Raw genomic sequence first — 23,730 nt, forward strand, 5'->3', positions numbered from 1 at the left:
CCGGCTTCTAGCGGGCGAAGCCTGGGGACATCCTGGACAGGTCGCTAGTCTGTCGCAGGGCCACAATCGCACACTAATGCACCCTCACATTCACACCTAGGGACAACTGAAACCAATGAACTTATGAAGCATGTTTTTGGACAGTGGGGGGAAGCTGGAGAAAACCCACGCATGCCTTCTTGTTGTGAGGCAAGGGCGCTAACCACTGCGCCACCATGCAGCCTAAAGGGTCTGGTGTCCACTGCAAACGTTCATGGTGGTGTCAATGGAGTCACCTGCAACGGTCGCCTCTCATCAAGTCAAATCTGTGGAGTTGGTTGTGAGTGGTTTGTCCCTCACACCTTTGGTTCTGGTCAAGGTTGTGGTTTGTCACTTATGGCACTCCACTGCTGGGTCTGTCCCAAACTCTGCCAGTAGTTCTGGCAATGAGGTGGTCACAGTCTCTGATGTCACAGTGTTGTCTGAATTACAGTTAAATATTGATATAAGCACTGGACAGTTTCGATCTGGTTGAAGATGCAACACTTGGTAGAGTTTTCTCCCAAGTTAATCCAACGACCTGTTTTTTTTATCCCATCCCTACATCACTTTTTATATCCTTTTCCGCGTCTTTTGAGAGTGAGATTTTAAATATCATGAACTCCTCTCTACAGACGGCTATTTTTCCTGCTGCCTTTAAAACGGAAATGGTGAAACTATTACTCATGAAAACTAATTTAGACCCTTTAGTTTTTAATAAATACAGACCTGTGTCCAACTTGCCATTTTTTTTTTTGAACTCTTTATTTTTGTTTTCTCATCACAACACAAAACAAACATAACAACTCCCTGAAACAAGTTTGACCTTAAGTCCACATTCAGTATAGTGTAAAGCAGGTAAAACAAAAATTACAATTAAAAAAAAAAACACTGATGCAAGATGGGACAAGCAGTTCAGTTAAACATATATTCATACAACCACAATCAAAGGTACAAGGAACAGTCACAACCCCAAATAGATTTTAACTGCGTGCCATCGACGTTCAAAGATATCTGATTTTAGTTGTAGCAATGCTGTCATTTTTTCCATCAAATAAACGTGTTTGATTCTTTGTTTCCATTCAGTTACAGAAGGTGATGTTACATTTTTCCAATTACCCGTTATGGTTTTATTTGCGACCAGTAATAAAATGCGCATTAAATATTTTTGATCAGCATCAAAGTCTTTTGGAAATACACCAAGCAGATACGACAGAGTACTTAAAGGAATGTCATGATTTACAATAGTTTCAATCTCCCTCTTAATATCTTTCCAAAATCAACTTGCCATTTTTAAGGAAGATTTTAGAAAAACTTTTTCTTCAGCTGAATGAGTTTCTCTTACAAAAAACATTGTTGAGATAAAGCAGTCTGTCTTTAGAACGAACCACAGTACTGAGACAGCCTTGTTAAAAATAATTAATGATGTCAGGTGTGCCTTGGATTCAGGTCAGATCTCAGTACTAGTTCTGTTAGACCAGTGTTTTTCAACCAGTGTGCCGCGGCACACTAGTGTGCCGTGGGAGATGGTCAAGTGTGCCGTGAGAAATTGCCCTCATTAACTGATCTAAAAGCAATTACCATCTCCAGGAAATCAGCTCTTTGTTCATCCAAACAGGCCCTGATAAAACACTAAGAAGTTAAGAATATGAAATATCATAAAATTATTTTTTCTTTGTGTTTATATGATTCTATTAAAGACATTTTGATAAGAATAACGGGATACCGCGATTTAGCTGAAAAGTCCCGCCCCTTTAACTGTCTCCACCAATCATTCTTGAAGGCTTAATCACATGTCATCAGTCTGACCAATCAGAAGTGCTTAAAGTATTCACTTCCTTGTTTCGATTTAGCGCAAAAAAGTCTCTCTGTTCTAACAAAAATACCAGCTAAAGCTCGTCTTTAGCGGTGTAGCTTTCCACAGAATCTGGTATCAGACTGGAACAAGTGAACAAAACCATGAAGCTCAAAGACGCTGGTCTTTCTGCGGTCGGCGGATTACGGGCACTACTTCTCCCATGATGCAGTAAAGTGACTGTCTTGGCGCACAATGAGTGTCTCCTCTTAACGTCTTAAAACAACGAACACAAATCAAACAGTTTTTGAATCTTTTGAATGAATTTTTCATACATCTTTTAGAAAAAACAGCTGCAGCTTCCAGGGTTTTCTGCAACTATTATCACAAAAATGCATGTGAGATTGCAGAGCGGCTGTAGATCAATACAGACTGAGCTTTTTCTTTTCTTTTTTATTTATCTTTTTTTTTGGATGGTGGTGTGCCGCGGGATTTTTGTCAAGGTTAAAGTGTGCCGTGGCTCAAAAAAGGTTGAAAAACACTGTGTTAGATCTAAGTGCAGCTTTTGATACTGTTGATCACCTGATCCTTGTAAACAGACTTAAAAGTCTTGGCCTTTCAGGGACTGTTCTCAAGTGGTTCGAGTCGTATCTCATGGAGAGAAACTTTATGATTAACATGGACACAAACTTTTCTGGGGTCCATGAAATTAATTGTGGTGTGCCTCAAGGTTCCATCCTTGGCCCCTTGCTTTTTAACATTTACATGCTTCCTCTGGGGAATGTCATCAGAAGCCACAAAATCAGTTTTCATAGCTATGCTGATGATACCCAGCTGTACATAGCTATGTCTCCTGATGACACAAGACCAATAGAAGCACTTTTAACTGTATTTTAGATATGAAATTATGGATGGCAAATAATTTTCTGCGGCTCAACCAGGTAAAAACTGAAATTTTAGTTATCTGTCCTGAAGCCAAGAGAAAGAAACAGTTTCTGAAGTTAAAAGAACAGTCAGAAACCTGGGTGTTATCTTCGACTCTAAGATAACTTTTATCCCACATATAAAACAGGTGGTTGAAACTGTTTTTTATCATCTTAGAAATCTGGCTAGGGTCTGCCCACTGCTCTCTCTTGCTAATATGGAGATGCTAATGCATGTTTTTATCATGAGTAAAATTGATTATTGTATCGCCCTGCTTGCTGATCTTCCAAAAACAAACATTAGGAACCTTCAGCTTCTCCAGAACTCTGCTGCACGAGTTCTCACAAAGACCAGGAGGCGGGCTCACATCACCCCAATTTTAAAATTCCTGCATTGGCTCCCCATATGCTTCAGGATTGATTTTAAGATACTTTTAACCGTTTTTAAATGTCTTTACGGTCCTGCGCCTTCTTATTTATCAGATCTTTTAGTAAAGTATGAACCCTCGCGGACCCTGAGATCCTGTGGCACTGGTCTGGTAACCATTCCGATTAGAAAAACCAAAACCTACGGAGAAGCATCTTTTCAGCAATATGGCCCCCATTTATGGAGAGAGAGGACCTGAGAGCTGCAGAGAGCATTAATGCTTTTAAGAAAAGGCTCAGGACCCATCTTTTTAACCTGGCTTTAAGCTAATTTTTTACTACCATTATTTATTTATTTTATTTATTTATTTATTTATTTTTATTTATCCATTTTATCTTGTTTTATGAACTTACACTAGATTTTAATGTGTTATTTCAATTTACCTCATTTCAGTGTTTTATTGTTTATTGCTTTTATCACTGTTTACTTTTTCATTCTTTTTTATTTATTTTCCGGTGCTTCTTCAGTTGGGACCTCTCCTCTGGGTCAGCTGCTGTTCAGCCACTGTGCCTCTGGATGGGAACCTGCATCACCTCTTTGCTGTGGTGGAGCGGTCCCCGCCTGTGATGCTGCATTTGGCTGGTCATGCAGCTGTTCACATAGGGGGAGGTTCCAATTATCAGCGTTTCTAACATCTTCTTTTTGTGCTCAGGTAATTTCTTATTTCTCTTTTCTCATTGTCTTTCCGCATCAGTAAGGGGGGGGCGGAAGAAGTGGGGGGTTGTTGTGTGTTTTTATTGATTTATTTTTGTGCTTGTTTATTTTAATTTTCATGCTTGTTTTTATATTATTGATTTTGTTTTGTTTTAATGTAAAGCACTTTGTGTTATACTTTTATATGAAAAATGCTTTATAAATAAAATTTGATTGATTGATTGATTCTATAATTGAAAGACATTTTACGTTCCACCCATCATGTTATATATTCCATACACAACATACGTAAACACGTAGGTTCTGACAAAATGTTTTTTGTCTGGAGACCAAATCTACAAAAACTATGACAAAAGAATTCTTGAAAATAGTTTTAAAAATAGACTTGTTAGTTTTTTTATTTTGTGTTTTTCTCTAGAAGTCTTTTTTAAATTAGGCTTAATTTAAAGTAAAATAAAACGTGTTTGAGTTGCGTTATGTCCTTTTTTATTCTGCTTGAATCTTTGTTGTCATATTTAACCGGAAACTGATGTGCTGTTAACCGGAAGCTGATCTGGCGCTGTTGTTTTGGTCCGTATCAGTCACGTGAGCTTCTTCGTCACAGGACAGAGCAGCGACATGGCGGCGGAGTTCGCGCCGAAGGTAACCGTGCTCACAACCGGGCAAGATCGCACCCGAGTCACCGTTTGGCACTACGCGAGTCGGGTTCCGGATCCGCCGTGTGTTGTTAGCTTTCCGCGGCGGAGTCACGTCGTAGGTGGGCGTTCCTGTCAGACCCGATCCAGCTGTCCGCCTCGGTCCTAGACCCGCAAGTGACAGAACCGAGCTTTCAGCGGACACCAGATTCGCCAGACAAAACCCGATCTAAAAAGTTTAAGGTACAAAGAAGTGACTGCTACCAGCTCTGTCGAACCGGAACTCGATGTGAAGTTTTGTTAAAGTTCTACTTTAGTTGTTCTGGTCAGCCGCTCGCTGGGTTTGCGCGTCTAAAACCTGCTTCGTTCCGTTTACGTCACCAGTGACTAACCGTTGTGTCACTGCCATCAGGACCAAAAGTCACGCGGGAGAGCAGAACACGCACGCTCTTCCCTCCACCTGCGCCAAACTGCTCAGATTCTGGTTCTGTTCCAGCCCTGATGAGTCTGCTGTTCCTCAGGTCCAGAACACGTGATCCAGCTGTCAGGATGACAGAACATCTGCAGAACAAACTGTCACACAGCTGTCCACTGTTGTGTAGTTTGAGAGGCGTGTTGTGCACAGGCAGGACATTACAATGAACCGCAAGCACACAAATGTTTAGCATCTGTACAAAAATAGAAGTGCAGAATGCATCAATGGTGACCTTTTGCATAACAATTGCTGTTGTTTTGCAAATGTATCACAAACTTTTGTCTTTCGAAAATTATTTATGGGACCTCACTACAGCCCATCAACACAAAACTCTACACACACAAATGGCAGTCACAAGTATTCTGTCTGATCTCATCAACGACTATAACCTTTCCCCTGTCAGCAGCCAGCAGCTGTTGAACTGAGGAACTGCATTTAATAGCATGTTTTTGTTTAACGTAACTCGTTCACCTTTCGGCATATCCCTTCAGGGGTCGCCACTCGCCACAGCAAATCCGCTTTCACTGATTGGCACATTTGGTGTGGCACGGCACTCAGGGCTAGGGACCTGCACAGGGAAACCCAGAGTAGGCCCCCTTGTGGCAGGGCAAAGGCCCAAGGACCCACACTGGATAAGCTCCTTGACACCCCCCTGATTTCCCTTGTGCCAGTCCTACATGCAGCCGACTGGGTTATTGAGACACCTTATTTAACATCACATGTTGCAAAAATGATTTAAAGTCCTCAAATAAATGTGAAGTATTGCCAGCGATACATGCCCACTTTTAGACCTTCTGTTATTGCAGAAAGAAAGGAAGTTGAGAGCTGACTGTAATTATGCAAAAATGTGAATGTTTTGTTCTTTAGAATTATTCAGCACATTTGGAAGTTTTTCTCTGGAAATGTTTTGATTCCATTGCTGTCGGTTCAGGAGAGAGGAAAGACAGCACGCTCTTTACGTATATTTTTCTTTAAGTATTTTTGAAAAGAGGATTTACACTTCAGTAGTTTCCACAGAGGCGTGTTCCACAGCTTTGTGGTTTTATACACAAGTGTAGGGTTTTCACTCAGATATAATGCTGTGCAGTTTCACGTAGACTGTGCATTATAAAAGGGTAGTTTTCACAAAGAGCTGTTATACTGGTGTGTACTTTTACACAGATGTGGTATACAAGTGTGTAGTTTTTACACAGATGTTACTAGTATGTCGTTTTTAAACAGGTGTGTTGTATTAGTGTGTAGATTTACACTGGTGTGGTATATTGGTATGTATTTTTACACAGGTGCCTTTTAAAGTGTGTATTTTTCACACAGGTGGTTTATACTGGTGTCTAGATTTACACAGGTGTTACTAGTATGTAGTTTTTAAACAGGTGCGTTATTTTAGTGAGTAGATTTACACTGGTGTCTTTTAAAGTGTAGTTTTTACTCAGGTGTGTTATACTGGTGTGTATTTTTACACAGGTGTGGTATACTGGTGTGTAGTTTTACACAGGTGTGGTATACTGGTGTGTAGTTTTACACAGATGTTACTAGTATGTAGTTTTTAAACGGGTTTGTTATATTAGTGTGTAGATTTACACTGGTGTGGTATATTGGTATGTACTTTTACACAGGTGCCTTTTAAAGTGTGTATTTTTCAAACAGGTGTTTTATACTGGTGTCTAGTTTTACACAGGTGTTACTAGTATGTAGTTTTTAAACAGGTGCGTTATTTTAGTGTGTAGATTTACACTGGTGTCTTTTAAAGTGTGTAGTTTTTACACAGGTGTTATACTGGTGTGTAGTTTTACACAGGTGTGGTATACTGGTGTGTGGTTTTCACACAGGTGTGGTATACTGGTGTGTAGTTTTCACACAGGTGTGGTATACTGGTGTGTAGTTTTACACAGGTGTGCTATACTGGTGTGTAGTTTTACACAGGTGTTTTATACTGCTGTGTAGTTTTACACAGGCGTGTACACTTGTTTCTGTACTTTTCACAGGTGATCTTTGAACATGACGGCGTTTTCATCCATCCAAGCGCCGAAGACGGAGAGCAGGATCTTCTGATCTCAGGTTCCCTCAGGATCCTTGACAAGGTCAGTAATGAGATGGTCGGCTGCATCATTGCCATGGAAATGCTGTTTTACTTTGTGTTTTGGAGGGGGGTTCTGGTAACTGTGACGGTATCTCGGTAACAGGAGGCTGACTGCAAAAAGTGTAGAGGCTGGCTCTAAGGGGGACAGACATGATAATGATAAGGATGATAATAAACATGTACAACAACTATCGTTACTTCAGGCTGAAGCTTTTGCGCCTTGTTTGAAAACATTGTCATCATCGTTTTATTTCCTATTTTCGCCCACAGGGGGCGAGGTTCTCTGATAACAGATGACCTCAAAGCCGTGTTCTCTTTCCAGGATGCCGAGATGGTGGTGGAGTTCAGGCCTCTGGAGGACGCCGTTGATCCATCCAACATGCTTTGTGCTGGAAAGGTCTGTTTGATCCATTTGCTGCTCACTGAGCTTAAGTGCTTTGAAGCTTGAATTAGATGTGCAGGCCTTTGTTTTGTTCACAAACAGACAAATATCCAGCAGGTAAGCAGGTAGAATAACACTACGCAGGTCGAAACGCTGGTCCAGTGCTGACCCATGCTGGTTAAAAAAAACCCTCATACCCGACATCATCCATCACGTCCAGCTCCAGCCAAATGAAGTCAATTCATAGGCCATTTTTTCACGATGCTGACACCACCATGTTGGAGCCAGACGACATCAGTGAGCAGTGATTGGTCAGTCTGAGTCAACATTTATAAGGCAACCGCTCTTATTCGTCAGGACTGACGAAGGCCACACCCCTACCACTTGCACTACCACAAAATCTGTCAAACATTTTGGATATTGGACCTGTGGGCCACCAGGCACCACCTCCTTTTTATTGAAGCATCTGATTGGTTAGTTTATAACTTCAATAACTTGCAAAGTTATATAACATAAAAATATATTCAAAAAAAGAGGATTATCAAGATCATGTTAAAAAAGGTATCAGATGAAGAATGTTTATTCTGACCAATAGAATGACTGAGGAACAGCTGTTTATTTTTCTATAGACGTCTATGGGATTTTGGCCTCTTGGAGCCAGCGGGTACTTCCTGTTCAGATCTAGAGAGGGAGGAGCCACTCAGTCCAGTTCTTTAGAACAGTCAATGGTTTGTCGATTTACTCATTTTGCCACCAGTCTCGCAGATATAGTTGTCCTTTGACCACGATGTCCATGAATGCATCAGTGTGACAGAACAATGCTTCAAAACATCACGCCACACTGTGAAGACACACCCCTAAATCACCCCCCACACACACACACACACATACACTGCTCCAACACCCACTCATCCCGGTGCTCAGACGACTTCATGCCCTCAGCGAGGCCGGGGCGTACAAATCTTTTACGGTTTAGGAGTTGGAGAGGTGCTAAAGAATGCAGGCCGGCTATCTAGCTAGACATTTAAATCACCTGACAAAAGATCACTTCTTCAAATAAAAACAAAACTTTAAAAAAACAACATTTAAAATAACTTATAGACCTTATGCTGGAGGCAATGTGGAAAAATTGGTGATCATACACATATTTTCTTTGATTGCCCAGTTATCTGTGAATTTTGGAAAGATATTAATAGGGAGATTGAATCTATTGTAAAACATGACATTCCTTTAAGTACTCTGTTGTATCTGCTTGGTGTATTTCCAAAAGACTTTGATGCTGATCAAACATATATAATGCGCATTTTACCACTGGTCGCAAAAAAAAACACATAACAGGAAATTGGAAAAATGTAACATCACCTTCTGTAACTGAATGGAAACAAAGAATCAAACACGTTTATTTGATGGAAAAAATGACAGCATCCCTTCAACTAAAAACAGAAATCTTTGAACGTTGATGGCACGCGATTACATTTTATTTGTTGTGACTGTTCTTTGTACCTTTGTTTATGGTTGTATTAATATATGGTTAACTGAATTGCTTGTCACGTCTTGCATGAATGCATTTTTTATTTTATTGTTTTGTTTTATCTGCTGTACACTATATTGAATGTGGACTTACGGTCAAACTTGTTTCAGGGAATTGTTATGTTTGTTTTGTGTTGTGATGAGAAAACAAAAACAAAATGTTAAAAAAAAAATATTGATAACCTTTAGAAATAAGTTCAGTTATTACAGATATTTTTAACATTTCTTTTAATAGAGTATCAATCCATAGATTTTTTTCCTGGCATTGCTGTAGACTATGTTAACTAAAAGAACAGCAGTTTTAAAAAAACTTAAAGCTAAGTTTATATTTATTTTAACCCAAACTTTAAGGCAGTAATACCTGAATGTCTGTTAGTGCATTGGAACGCTGGTTGTTTTTCCTCATCGTGGGGGGTATTCCAGGAAGCAGGTAATGCTAGTTACCACAGTAAGTTTCAGGCTAAGGAAGTTGATAACCTCAGCTTTCGGTTCCAGAAATGGAGGTATGTTTTCAGGGTAGGTCAAGTTGCCATAGCAACTCATGCTCTGAACATAACCTGGTCTGGAGCAGGTTTAGTTGAAGCTTAGTTTGTTTTCAGAGAGGTGAAGCAGCATGGCGTGTCCATTTGAAGATGATTTAGTGGATGAAGAAGCTCAGATAATACTTTTTCCACCATGAGAGGGTGATAAGACCACATATGGATGTTGAAAGATAAACTTTTTTACTTTGATCTAAATTAATTATTTGCTTCAGTTAAGATAATTAAATTATTTTGAGTTCAGTCAGCTTAAAAATAACACGTAGTTATCAGAAATTTATTTTACTTTCATTTAAATTAATTCAATTAAGTAGGTGTAACTTTGGTGCTGCTGTTAGAGCGGCACCGCAAGGGATTCTGGGATATCATTCCCTTTGGCTGTTTGGACGGATTTGGGTTTAAGTGTGAGTTTTTGTCCAAATGTGTTTAGTTGTTTAGCTGTTTTACTGTGTTTTATCCAGTTATTTGTCCTGTTATGTTTAATTCTTTCTGCACCATGAGTGAGAGGGAGGGAGAGGAGGATGAGGACATTTAGCGGCCCTGCTGGTGAGTGGTGTAATGATAAAGTCGGAGAAATCTATATTGTTTCTTTTCTTTATCGTTATAAAAATTAGTATATCTGCAGCCTCAAACTTAGAAATATGAGTTCAAGAAGTAAAATAAATCAAGATGGAAAAACATTGACATTTAGATAAATATGTAAATCTGAGGTGTGTGTGGGTGTGTTTGTGGGTGTGTGTGTATTTATATGTGTGTATATATATATATATATATATATATATATATATATATATATATATATATATATACACGTGTCGCAATGAAAATAGAAATAAGATCAGAAACTCTTGCGTTTACTTTGTCCGTTCTTTTTCTCCAAGCAGAAACTCTTTCTTTTACTGATGCAGCCGTATTACTTTTTTGATGGGCATATAATCTTCATACGCCGTCATGAAAATGTCAGACTCCGTCTCACTGAAGTATAGCGCTGTCTTTTTTTCTCCACGTGTTTCCATGGTGACTCTGGAAATCAGCGATCCATTAAGAATGTACTTGCCGTGAACGTGCATTCACCCAGGGTTACCAAGTCGAGCATAATTACGCTAACTCATATCCGGTCTTTTGGAACCGGTAGTTTAAACATGCTTTCTGGAATACCCCCCTGTTTTGACAGTGTTAGATCTTCCATCATAAAACAACACTCATTTCAAGGTGACGGTTGCAGGGCTCTGATGGAGTCTGGTTTTGTTCTCCAGGATTCCAGCTCAGTGGTGGAGTGGGTTCAGAGTCCTCAGGAGCGGAACCAGCACCTGGAGAGCCAGCAGAGTTATGAAACTGAGTGGGACATGGTGAACGCTGTGTCCTTCAAGAAGAAGCCCTGCCCCAACGGAGACGGTGAGACTTGAAACTCTTTCAAAAGATAAAGATAAAGAGAGGCTCATGACCCAGTTCTGCTGAGATGGCTGGGAAAGAGGTATAAATGGAATCATGCAGGTGTCACAAGGTCCACAGCTGCATTACCTTTCCTCTGTCTTAGAATTCAAAATAAAAGTCAATACCCCAAATGGTTTTTATTTTCACAATAAAGCTGCGTTTGCTACACATTTTACGTGGTGCATGTGAAAACGAAAATGCAATCCCCTCTTTGCTTCATCGCTTTAATTACGTCAGAGAACGAGCATTGTTGAAGAAGATGAAAATGAAAAAGCACTTTGGAGGATTAATTTTTAATTTTATTTTTGAGTCATTTGATGCAGTTATTTGTGAAAATGAAAAAGCAATTCTGTTCATCCATTTTAATTGTCAAATTAGACATTTCATATTGAAAATGCTACATATTTACCAGAGAACTTTTTGAAAATGAAATGTCAAATACCATTTTCTTGATCCTTTTAATTAAGTGACAGAATAAGCAGTGTTGAAGAAGAAAAAACGGTTTTGCGGATAGATTTATGTTTTTATTTTTTTGACTCAACCGACGCAGCTTTATTGTGAAAATGAAAAAGCATTTTGGGTATTGACTTTTATTTTGAATTATGAAACGGATATGCTTCCATAGAATCCGGTGTCCGGTTGATGTGACTGTTTTCATTACTATTGAGTTCATAAACCCTGCATCTCGTCTGTCAGGCTCTCTGAACCACAGTCATGAGAGGAGCCGTTGGGCGTTCTCAGTCAGCATCAGTGACCTCAGGTCCATCACCGTGAAGGACGAAGGGTGGACCTTCCTCATCCTCCAGCTGAAGGAGTCCTCCACGCCCCTGCCACCCCTGCACTTCCACCAGGGCGGCAGTAGAGAGTTCCTGGACAACCTCAGGAGGTTTGCCCTGCTCACAGAGTGAGTCCCATCACGGTTCAGCAGCTCTCTAAAGATAAACTCACACATAACTCAAATGGAAGTTCTCCAACTCACGTCTCCAGGACTTACTTTACTTTACTTTACCGTGGTTTACTTTATTTTAGTTTTTAGTTTAGATTAGCTTGGCTTACTTTACTTCCCTCTAGCTACCTTAGTTTACTTTACTTTACTTTGGTGCATTTTCTTTTCTTTATTTTAGTTCACTTTGATTTATTTTACTTTGGTACAGCTTAGTTTACTTTAGTTTTCGTTACTTCACTATAGTGTACTTTATTTTTTTTTTACTCTACTTTATCGTACCTTACTTGATTTTACTTTAGTGTATTATACTAGTTTAGTTTTTTTTTTTTTACTTTGGTTTAATTATTTTACATTAGTTTTTTTAGTTTCTCTCACACTCGTAGTAAAAATACAATTCAATGCTTCAAATATGTATTAAGAAGCAGAATCCAGTCTGAGCAGCGACCAGCAGCTGCTGCTGTTCCCAGACTGCTCAGTCTTTAGTTCTACCTCTTTATAGAAGTACATGTTCATGTCATAGTACATGTGAGAGTATTCAAGTGTCGGATTTTCACGAAATACAGCTCAAGTAGAAGCTCAGTTCTTTGGGAAGCATTATGTCATGGTTGATATTGCTGTGTGTCATAATAGTGTTCAGAGTTGACTAAAGTGCTTCTCACCTTAAAAGTAGAATTCAGAGAATTTCATCAAAATAGAGGAACGCAACAGCTATAGAGATGCAGAAAGCTGCTGCTGCTTGTCCAGCATGCGTTCCAGAGTCTGATGTTAACTCTGGTCCGGATGCAGACCTTCAGGCTGATGCAGATGTCTGCTGCAAAGCAAACCTGAACTCATTAATATGCTCAGGCGCTGAATCTGCAGCACCGACGGATCTTATTAAAGTTCTTATCAGCAGCTGGTGACGCATGCAGGCCTCGCACAGACCCCCCCCACTGATGCTTGAATGGTCTCCCCCCCCCCAGGTCTGCAGATGATGGCTCATGTCTGCTGGTTAGCACCCCAAACAAAGCTTTGTCGCAGTCCTTTGAGAATCTCCTGGAAGACAACCTTGGAGTCATTCATGTAAGAGTCCGGCTGGTTCAGGGGTTGATGGGAATGTTTGGTTTGGGGAACTGGGGGGGTCGTTGTGCATCAGGCTTCCTCCGGTGGTTTAGGTACACCTTTTTCGGCTGAAGCTGCTGCATAACAGAAGCTGAACTCTGCTCTGTCGTCATACTGCAGAAGTTTAGGCAAGATCCATACGTGGCCACGCTTGGCAGCTTCTCCAAAGTTACCAACTACATTTATGATGCTCTGCGAGGTGCGGAAGAGCAGCAACAGCGGCCCCCAGAGGAGGTGGCAGAACTGCTGGGTGAGGTCATCCCTGGCCTGGAGATCAACCAGCAGGAGGAGCCAGGCTTCGAGGTCATCACCAGGGTAAGAGGAGCACACGGCCCCGTCTGCAGAAACACACAAAGGAGGCTCCGAAGAGGGCAACACAACCGCTGATTGAACACCTTTAAATGGAGACTGCAGGTCAGAGGTCGAGACAAATGCAGAAGGGACAGTGACACCCATTTAGATTTTTTCATGACTTTGTGGGCTCAAATACAAATGCACTTAAACTGGTTTCAGTAGTTTAGCTTCAACACGCTCCCTGCTCTGCTCCATTCTGATGCATCCATTCACAGACAGACAGATCCATGGACGTCTTTGTTTTCCTCGTCTGAGCTGGAATCTGGATCAGACCTGTACAGCTGGATAGATCTGATAGTGCGGCCGTTTTTGTTGGACCAGTAATGTTAGGCTGGGATTGTGAGGGGCTGTAAGCTAATGGGAGGGAGTGTAAACAGAGATCTCTCAGCAACAGGAAAGGTAAAGGGGGCGGGGTTGCTCTGAAAGACAACAGGTGTTTTTATTTTGGCTAAAAACAGCATACTCCTAATCAAAAATCCTTTGATCAATTAAAATGGATGAAAAGGTTTTCGGGAAGAGATTAGAACAACGAAAACTGCCATTTTTGACTTTCAGTGCTGTTAAAAAACAGCACTGAAAGTCAAGGAGTCTTAGAAATTCATCTGAGAAAGCACTGATGAACAGAATGACATGACAGCTGAGCAGTCATGAAAGTGTGTGCTTTGTTTTTGTTACCACACTCGGGTGTTAGGCACTCTGGGACGCCGCTGTTTGTTTCCCCTTCATACTGGGGGAGGGACACGTCTCCAAACAGTCAGCAGCAGTGACGTTTGTGTCATTGTCAGACCGATCTAGGACAGCGGCCTCAGGTGAGCCGCTGGGAACCGCTGAGTGCAGAAGACTGGACCAATCAGCTGGACGCAGAGGGGCGGGTCTTGGACGTTGCACATGTCAAACACGCCGTCTTCAAAGGAGTGAGTTTCCCGGCCGATTTCGCTGAAACAAATACAACACAAAGCAAAATACACACCAAACACACAATCCCAGTCCTGCTCGGAGAGCTGAGTCTTAGACTCACAAATGTCTTTGGTTCACAAAGTATGACTGCAATGCAAATGCACAGGTCACTCAGTCTGACCTCTGTGTGACCTGCAGAGTCACTCAGTCTGACCTCTGTGTGACCTGCAGAGTCACTCAGTTTGACCTCTGTGTGACCTGCAGAATCACTCAGTCTGACCTCTGTGTGACCTGCAGAGTCACTCAGTCTGACCTCTGTGTGACCTGCAGAGTCACTCAGTCTGACCTCTGTGTGACCTGCAGAGTCACTCAGTTTGACCTCTGTGTGACCTGCAGAGTCACTCAGTTTGACCTCTGTGTGACCTGCAGAGTCACTCAGTCTGACCTCTGTGTGAACTGCAGGGTCACTCAGTCTGACCTCTGTGTGACCTACAGGGTCACTCAGTCTGACCTCAGGTCACACAGTCTGACCTCTGTGTGACCTGCAGGGTCACTCAGTCTGACCTCTGTGTGACCTGCAGGGTCACTCAGTTTGACCTTTGTGTGACCTGCAGGGTCACTCAGTCTGACCTCTGTGTGACCTACAGGGTCACTCAGTCTGACCTCAGGTCACACAGTCTGACCTCTGTGTGACCTGCAGGGTCACTCAGTCTGACCTCTGTGTGACCTGCAGGGTCACTCAGTTTGACCTTTGTGTGACCTGCAGGGTCACTCAGTCTGACCTCTGTGTGACCTGCAGAGTCACTCAGTCTGACCTCTGTGTGACCTGCAGGGTCACTCAGTTTGACCTTTGTGTGACCTGCAGAGTCACTCAGTCTGACCTCTGTGTGACCTGCAGAGTCACTCAGTCTGACCTCTGTGTGACCTGCAGAGTCACTCAGTCTGACCTCTGTGTGACCTGCAGAGTCACTCAGTCTGACCTCTGTGTGACCTGCAGAGTCACTCAGTTTGACCTCTGTGTGACCTGCAGAGTCACTCAGTCTGACCTCTGTGTGACCTGCAGGGTCACTCAGTCTGACCTCTGTGTGACCTGCAGAGTCACTCAGTTTGACCTCTGTGTGACCTGCAGAGTCACTCAGTCTGACCTCTGTGTGAACTGCAGGGTCACTCAGTCTGACCTCTGTGTGACCTACAGGGTCACTCAGTCTGACCTCAGGTCACACAGTCTGACCTCTGTGTGACCTGCAGGGTCACTCAGTCTGACCTCTGTGTGACCTGCAGGGTCTGTGTCACGCCGTCAGGAAGGAGGTGTGGAAGTGTCTGCTGGGATATTCACCATGGAGCAGCACGCTGGAGGAGAGGAAGCTCCTGCAGAGGAACAAAACGTATACTGGTGACCTTACCACTGTCAGCTGACTGCATCTGCAGCAGATGCTGTTCCCATGGAAACGTGGTTGTTTGTGTCCGCCGCAGAGACGAGTACTTCAGGATGAAGCTGCAGTGGAAGTCCGTGAGTGAGGAGCAGGAGAGGAGAAACTCCAGGTTGAGAGACTACAGGAGTCTGATTGGTGAGGAAGACGCTCTGTGTCTGTGTCCTAATCTTCATCCTCCACCTCTTTTCCAATGTTTCTCCTGCTTTTTGTCGATCTGCTCTATTCACGCTAGCATTCCCCTGGTCTCTTCAGTAATCTTTTCATTGTCGTTCACCTTTTTGTTCTGCTTGCTGTGGAACTCTTCTCCTTATGGAGGAGGAAGCCGGATAAAACCCACGCATGCCTGAGGTGAACATGCAAACGCCACACAGAAAGGTCCTCCATTGGTGTTCTGGTTCAGGTCCCCCAGCCGGGACTTGAACCGGGACTTGAGCCTTCTTGCTGTGTGGCGAGAGCGCTAAACACTGCACATTAAAAAAAAACTGGTAGAAACATAAAAAAGTATTTAGAAAAATTAATTACCTTTTAGAAAGAATGTCATTTTATTTGGTTTTTGTGAGGTTTACGTAAAATTACATAAAATTTCAAACTTGAAGGAAAAACAAAAACCTGGGCACATCTTTAACTAATTTAGTTAAAAATTATTATTGAAAACTATCACAACATCAAGGAAAACAGCTGAATCTTCACATTTTTTGTTTCTCAATCATTACAAGAAATTTTCGTGAGATCGTAGAGAAACTAAACATCAATACCGACGATTGAGTTTCTCTTTTTTTTACATTTTTGGTTTCTGGTGTGCGGCGGGATTTTTGTCGAGGAAAAAGTGTACCTCGGCTTGAAAAAGGTTGAAAAACGCTGTTCTAGAGCACACTGGTCCTGGGGGAGACGCAAAAAAACCAAAACAACCCAAGCTCAGAAATGAACTCCGTTACTTCCTAAAAGGTCTAAAAGTTTGGAGAGGGCAGTCTTTCTGAGACTGAAGCCCCCAACCCAAGCATCAGATGATCTTAAGTCAACATCACAGTACTTTAAGTACTTTTTGATTTAAAGAGGATGGAGAATGTGGAGACTGCTGAGTCTTGTGCCTGTTCTGTTGGCGCTGCAGCTTCTTTATGGTTATCTGTCTCTGTTTCCAGAGAAAGATGTGAATCGGACCGACAGAACCAACCGGTTCTACGAAGGGATCGACAACCCTGGCCTGGCTCTGCTGCACGACATCCTGATGACCTACTGCATGTACGACTTCGACCTGGGTGAGAGCTGGCGGAAGACTGTTGCCCCCACCTCATGTTTTTCAACCTCATTCATTCCCGTTCTGAATGAGGAGACCACTGAGTGACCCCCACGTTATAAACCTTTAGACCAACAGTGGAATTCAGCATGAGGAGGAACTTCTCATGTAAATCTCCACGATCCAATAAAAAGCAGCGTGAACCAGAAGTAAATCTGAATACTGCCGATTGAATCTTCTACCTGTAATCCAGAGGAGCAGCAGTCTAAGCAGAGATCCGAGGACCTCCCTCCCCACAGGAACTTCTTCCAGTTTTTTGGGAGAACCACATGGTCCTCCCAGACCAGCCAATCAACAAAGTCCCTCCAGCGCAAGATCTGGTCTTATTAGTGATGGATCAGCTTCACTGCAGCCGCTACACCTATCGATCCAAAGCTCGATCCTTCACCTGTGAGCAAGATCCCAGATACTAAAACTCTCTGTCTGCCTACCCAAAGAGGGTGCACCCTCATTCTGATCGAGAACCATGGCATCCAACTTTTAAGTGCTAATTCCTGCTTCAGTTGTTTCGAACTTGGCGGTAAACTGTCCCAGAACACACTGAAAGAGCTGGTTTTACAGAAACCACCAGAACAACATCATCACAATATAGATGTCCTGGTCGTGCTCAAACATAGTGTTCATTATGGACTAACTGTGACTGACACAGAAGTCTAATAACAAAGCACCACTCTGGTTCAGATCAGGCAAACCATTCTTCTTGATCACGCCCCTCCAGCTATTGCTGTCATTGCCCATGTGTCTGGTGATGTCTCTCAGTAGAACACTGAAGTCCCCTTCAAAGCACTTTTTGGTACATTTCCTAGAGACTCTGAGAAGCTTGGGTTTGGCCCATAAGCCAACACCACAGTGAGAGACCTGTCTCTGTCCTGGAGACATGGGGACTTCACCCATATGCCCATCAGGGTACATGGCAGCTGAACTGGGGTGCTTCTCAGTACGGACAAGTCCAGACTGGAAAAAGGTCCATCTCCTCTTGAAAGCGTTGTGTCTCCGTTGACGCTTGGGGTCCTTCCCGCTCAATAAGGTGACGTTCCATGTCCCAGTGGTTAGAACCCATTTCTAATGGATTTGGTCTTCAAGGCAGCAGCTTTTGACCACTGCCAGAATCACATGACACCTGGGATGGTGAATGGATGGGGAGGGGAGGTGATCCAACAGGGCTCCAAGTAGGAGCCCTGTTGGAAAGTCTGGGTTGTCACCCGAGACCTGTCAGCCAAAGGAGACCCAGGAGAATTTACCCCAAACATGAAAACCCCGGAGTCACTCAAGCCTCCCCATCATGATATGCTGGCAGTTAATGGAGGAGTCCATTAAAATAATTCAAAGCCTGATCCGCTTTCCAGCCTGAGGACACCCTTCTGGCGTTATACATTTAGCTGGCAGATGGGGTGAGTCACCTGGTGCAGGAGCTTCATTCGTTTCTAACTGTGTGCCCATTCTCCAGGTTATGTCCAGGGCATGAGCGATCTGCTCTCCCCCATCCTCTATGTCATGGAGAATGAGGTGGATGCATTCTGGTGCTTTGTTTCCGTCATGGACCAGATGGTGAGTTCTGTGAGAGTCAGCAGCAGGCCAAGGTAGACTAACCTCGCTGAGGGTTCCTCTTGTGTGTCACAGCACCAGAACTTTGAGGAGCAGATGCAGGGCATGAAGACACAGCTGATCCAGCTCGGCACACTGCTCAGACTACTGGACCCCACCTTCTGGAACTACCTGGGTATTTGGTGTGGATGTTGGAGATTGGAGCTTCTGCTGTTTGGCCGTACTCACTGTTGGTTCTTGTCCCCTCCAGAGGTTCAGGAGTCGGGTTACCTGTACTTCTGCTTTCGCTGGCTGCTTATCCGCTTTAAGAGAGAGTTCAGCTTTCAGGACGTTCTGCGGCTCTGGGAGGTGAGTGTGGTTCTAAAAAGGTTCTAATTGGACGGCTCGTGCAGAATCGTCAAACCATGACCCAAGAGTTCTCCTCAAAGACACGATAAGTCGACCTCAGAGGGCAAAGAACGACCATCCAGACCAACATTTTTACAGACCCACCCCAGTGAAAATTGTGTTTTGAGCATGTTCTTGTAGCATTTTTGTCATGATGGAGGACATAGACACAAAAATCGAGTTTAAAACCTCATTTATGAGTATTACTTTTTTTAAATTGTGAAGTCTTCAGGATTTTCATTATGTCTAAAAACGGCATCATCATAATGACATGACCAGTGGGAATACTTTTACAATAGATACAAATGTAGTTGGAGTGGGTCTTAAACCTATTACAATCAAAGTTACTTAATTATGAGTAAAGTGCCTTTCATTTCTTTACATAGAACATAAATAAATCTTCATAAGTCTTCCCAAATATTCTCTGGATTTCATATTTGAAGTCTCTGTTGAATAAAAAAGAATGTAGCTTAAACAGAGTTTTAGGTTAAGTTATTTTTTACCTTACAGTGAATGCAGTTTTAAATTAAAACCATATGAACAGTATAAATAATACCAAGTATTCATTTATTCAGAGTCATTGTTGTCTATATCTTCAGCTGTGTATCAAACTAAATATCAAACACTCACAGCATCAGTGAGATTGTTGTCCAGGCGAACCTTTGCGGTCTCCAAGCTGTGACTCACTCTGGGTGCTTGTTATTGTTGAGCATGGATTGTTGTGTATAGCTGTGTTTAATGACGGTTTTTAGAAGATACAGAACTTGATGGATCAGGGCTCGGATCCTCCTGAGGTCTGACATGCCGTCTGCTCTCTGCTCTCACTCAGGTGTTGTGGACCGGGCTTCCCTGCCAGAACTTTCACCTGCTGGTGTGCTGTGCCATCCTGGATTCAGAAAAACAGAAGATCATGGAGGAGAACTTTGGCTTCAACGAGATTCTGAAGGTGAGTCCAGCCTGAAGGCCTCCAAGTAGGTCAGAAGGTTAGGAGTCAGGATTAAGAAGCAAGCAAGGAGTGAAAGACACACTCCCATGAAAATGATGTTTTTGTGGCATTTTTCTCATGATGGTGGACACGTATAAAGAAAGCTACGCTTAAAAGTGCACTTCTGAGTATTTCTTTTAAATCATAGTGAATCAGAAGCAGACAAAAAAAGCAGTTAGAAAAAGCTTCTTGCTGTTATGCACAAACTACAACCGGCAGGCCCAAGTCTCCCTGCTCCACTCATTTCTGATGCATCCACCTGCAGACCAAAAGATCCATGAACGTCTGAGCTGAAAAATCTATTGGTCACATCCGGACCACCTGTGACATCCATGCACGAGTCATTAATGTGTGCACGTGTTTGTTTCAGCACATCAATGAGCTCTCCATGAAGCTGGACATTGAGGAGATTCTGCAGAAGGCGGAAGGACTCTTCCTGCAGATGAAGAGCTGCAAGGTGAGCCTGGCACCTGCATGCCTGTGTCTGTGCATGCATACGTGTGCCTGTGCGTGCATGCGTGTGTCTGTGCGTGCATGCGTGTGTCTGTGCGTGCATGCGTGTGTCTGTGTGTACATGCTTGTGTCTGTGCTTACATGCGTGTGTCTGTGCGTGCCTGTGTGTAACTGTGCGTGCATGCATGTGTCTGTGCTTACATGCGTGTGTCTGTGCGTGCATGCGTGTGTCTGTGCGTGCATGCATGTGTCTGTGTGTACATGCTTGTGTCTGTGCGTGCATGCGTGTGTCTGTGCGTGCATGCATGTGTCTGTGTGTACATGCTTGTGTCTGTGCGTGCATGCATGTGTCTGTGTGTACATGCTTGTGTCTGTGCGGGCCTGTGTGTGTGTATGCGTGCCTGTGTGTGTCTGTGCGTGCATGCGTGTGTCTGTGCTTACATGCGTGTGTCTGTGCGTGCATGCATGTGTCTGTGTGTACATGCTTGTGTCTGTGCTTACATGCGTGTGTCTGTGCGTGCATGCGTGTGTCTGTGCGTGCATGCATGTGTCTGTGTGTACATGCTTGTGTCTGTGCTTACATGCGTGTGTCTGTGCTTACATGCGTGTGTCTGTGCGTGCATGCATGTGTCTGTGCGTGCATGCATGTGTCTGTGTGTACATGCTTGTGTCTGTGCTTACATGCGTGTGTCTGTGCGTGCATGCGTGTGTCTGTGCGTGCATGCATGTGTCTGTGCGTGCATGCGTGTGTCTGTGTGTACATGCTTGCGTCTGTGCTTACATGCGTGTGTCTGTGCGTGCATGCGTGTGTCTGTGCGTGCATGCATGTGTCTGTGCGTGCATGCGTGTGTCTGTGTGTACATGCTTGTGTCTGTGCTTACATGCGTGTGTCTGTGCGTGCATGCGTGTGTCTGTGCGTGCATGCGTGTGTCTGTGCGTGCATGCGTGTGTCTGTGCGTGCATGCATGTGTCTGTGCGTGCATGCATGTGTCTGTGCGTGCATGCAAGTGTCTGTGCGTGCATGCATGTGTCTGTGTGTACATGCTTGTGTCTGTGCTTACATGCGTGTGTCTGTGCGTGCATGCATGTGTCTGTGCGTGCATGCATGTGTCTGTGTGTACATGCTTGTGTCTGTGCTTACATGCGTGTGTCTGTGCGTGCATGCGTGTGTCTGTGCGTGCATGCGTGTGTCTGTGCGTGCATGCGTGTGTCTGTGCGTGCCTGTGTGTGTCTGTGCGTGCATGCGTGTGTCTGTGCTTACATGCGTGTGTCTGTGCGTGCATGCGTGTGTCTGTGCGTGCATGCATGTGTCTGTGCGTGCATGCGTGTGTCTGTGTGTACATGCTTGTGTCTGTGCTTACATGCGTGTGTCTGTGCGTGCATGCGTGTGTCTGTGCGTGCATGCGTGTGTCTGTGCGTGCATGCATGTGTCTGTGTGTACATGCTTGTGTCTGTGCTTACATGCGTGTGTCTGTGCGTGCCTGTGTGTGTCTGTGCGTGCATGCGTGTGTCTGTGCTTACATGCGTGTGTCTGTGCGTGCATGCATGTGTCTGTGCGTGCATGCGTGTGTCTGTGTGTACATGCTTGTGTCTGTGCTTACATGCGTGTGTCTGTGCGTGCATGCGTGTGTCTGTGCGTGCCTGTGTGTGTCTGTGCGTGCATGCATGTGTCTGTGCGTGCCTGTGTGTGTCTGTGCGTGCATGCATGCGTCTGTGCTTACATGCGTGTGTCTGTGCGTGCCTGTGTGTGTCTGTGCGTGCATGCATGTGTCTGTGCGTGCCTGTGTGTGTCTGTGCGTGCATGCATGTGTCTGTGTGTACATGCTTGTGTCTGTGCTTACATGCGTGTGTCTGTGCGTGCCTGTGTGTGTCTGTGCGTGCATGCGTGTGTCTGTGCTTACATGCGTGTGTCTGCGCGTGCATGCGTGTGTCTGTGCGTGCATGCATGTGTCTGTGCGTGCATGCGTGTGTCTGTGTGTACATGCTTGTGTCTGTGCTTACATGCGTGTGTCTGTGCGTGCCTGTGTGTGTCTGTGCGTGCATGCATGTGTCTGTGCTTACATGCGTGTGTCTGTGCGTGCATGCGTGTGTCTGTGCGTGCATGCATGTGTCTGTGTGTACATGCTTGTGTCTGTGCTTACATGCGTCTGTCTGTGCGTGCCTGTGTGTGTCTGTGCGTGCATGCATGTGTCTGTGCTTACATGCGTGTGTCTGTGCGTGCATGCGTGTGTCTGTGCGTGCATGCGTGTGTCTGTGCGTGCATGCGTGTGTCTGTGCGTGCATGCGTGTGTCTGTGCGTGCATGCATGTGTCTGTGCGTGCATGCGTGTGTCTGTGTGTACATGCTTGTGTCTGTGCTTACATGCGTGTGTCTGTGCGTGCATGCGCGTGTCTGTGCGTGCATGCGCGTGTCTTTGTGTACCTATGCGTGCATGTGTGTGCGAGTCTGACCTGGTTCTTCTCCTCAGGACCTACCTCGTTCTGTCAACACCATCCTTGGTCTTCAGGAGCAGTGCAGAGAGTCCGACAGCTCAGATTCTGGCTCCGCCGTGGCCCATCGGCCGGCTGACCGGCGGGAAGCCTGTTCCAATGGACACACAGGACACTCGTCACAGTGACGTCCCACGAGCTGGCGTCGTCCTTGGGGGGAGGAGGAGGGGAGCTGAATGAAAATCCTATTTTTGTAAATTGCTGCACATCTGTCCAGCTGCTGGATTTTTTTGGCCATATTTTATAAAAACTCTACAAGTTGGACAGGAACAGGAAGTGCTTTCTGACACGACGTACCTCTGCAGCCAGTCAGAGCCAGAGGGCCCAGTTCAGGAGCTGCCCGACTCACAGGCTGGCAGGCTACCCTGAAGAAAGCCGGCACCGTGTGCAGTCAGCTGGTTCTGGATCAGACCTCCTGCTGGATCGGGTCAACATGTGCTGCCTGATTGGCAGATGAGTTAAACACCAGAAGGAGCCCGGCAGTCTCCACCCTCGGAGTTCTGATTGGAACAGAGTTCTGGTTCTAAACTGATCCAGTGGGTCAGAACAGATCTGTCAAATGTAACTATGTAATAAAAGACCAATGTTTTCTTCAGCTCGAGTTCACTCATTTCAGACGTTTCTCACCTGTCGTGGGGGCGGAGCCTGAGTGGGAACAGGGCAGGATGCACGGGTTTATGGCTGTGTGTTGTCATCAGATGGCAGGAGGTTGTGATCAGAACCTGACCTAGACTCAGTGATTGGCTGCTGCTGTCTGCCCTCTGATGACATCATCAAATCAGCTTGACTGATCTCCTCCTTGGGAAACACTAAACCAGAATCTTCCTCTGGTTCTGAGGGATCCTGGTTGTAGTGGTGCTCACAGACCTTCAGGGTTGATTTGGAGGACGAGGAATGGCCTTGGAGTCTGGTGCTGCAGAACCAGTTCATGCAGCTCTGTATGAGATATATGAC

The 23,730-nt window shown here is 44.3% G+C and overlaps 1 protein-coding gene across 1 annotated transcript; it reads left to right on the forward strand.

The window, feature by feature from the left end:
* The first annotated feature begins 4,353 nt into the window (after window positions 1-4,353).
* Window positions 4,354-23,371, forward strand: tbc1d15 (TBC1 domain family member 15). The gene is made up of 17 exons (XM_004069356.3): window positions 4,354-4,459; window positions 6,913-7,008; window positions 7,330-7,404; window positions 10,715-10,853; window positions 11,589-11,796; window positions 12,801-12,900; window positions 13,060-13,254; window positions 14,079-14,207; window positions 15,472-15,575; window positions 15,664-15,758; window positions 16,763-16,879; window positions 18,365-18,465; window positions 18,538-18,637; window positions 18,713-18,810; window positions 19,679-19,795; window positions 20,205-20,291; window positions 22,755-23,371. The coding sequence occupies exons 1-17, from the start codon at window positions 4,436-4,438 to the stop codon at window positions 22,902-22,904; spliced, it is 1,935 nt and encodes a 644-aa protein (XP_004069404.1). The 5' UTR covers window positions 4,354-4,435; the 3' UTR covers window positions 22,905-23,371.
* Window positions 23,372-23,730: the final 359 nt, after the last annotated feature.

The sequence above is a fragment of the Oryzias latipes genome, chromosome 6, assembly GCF_002234675.1.
Source record: "Oryzias latipes chromosome 6, ASM223467v1".
Lineage (NCBI taxonomy): Eukaryota > Metazoa > Chordata > Actinopteri > Beloniformes > Adrianichthyidae > Oryzias > Oryzias latipes.

Excerpts from the sequence above, each read along its gene's own strand:
- tbc1d15 (XM_004069356.3), top strand. The coding sequence starts at position 4,436 with ATGGCGGCGGAGTTCGCGCCGAAG. Across the intron at positions 15,759-16,762 it reads AGACTACAGGAGTCTGATTG|AGAAAGATGTGAATCGGACC; the intron begins GTGAGGAAGACG and ends CTCTGTTTCCAG. Across the intron at positions 18,638-18,712 it reads CACCTTCTGGAACTACCTGG|AGGTTCAGGAGTCGGGTTAC; the intron begins GTATTTGGTGTG and ends TGTCCCCTCCAG.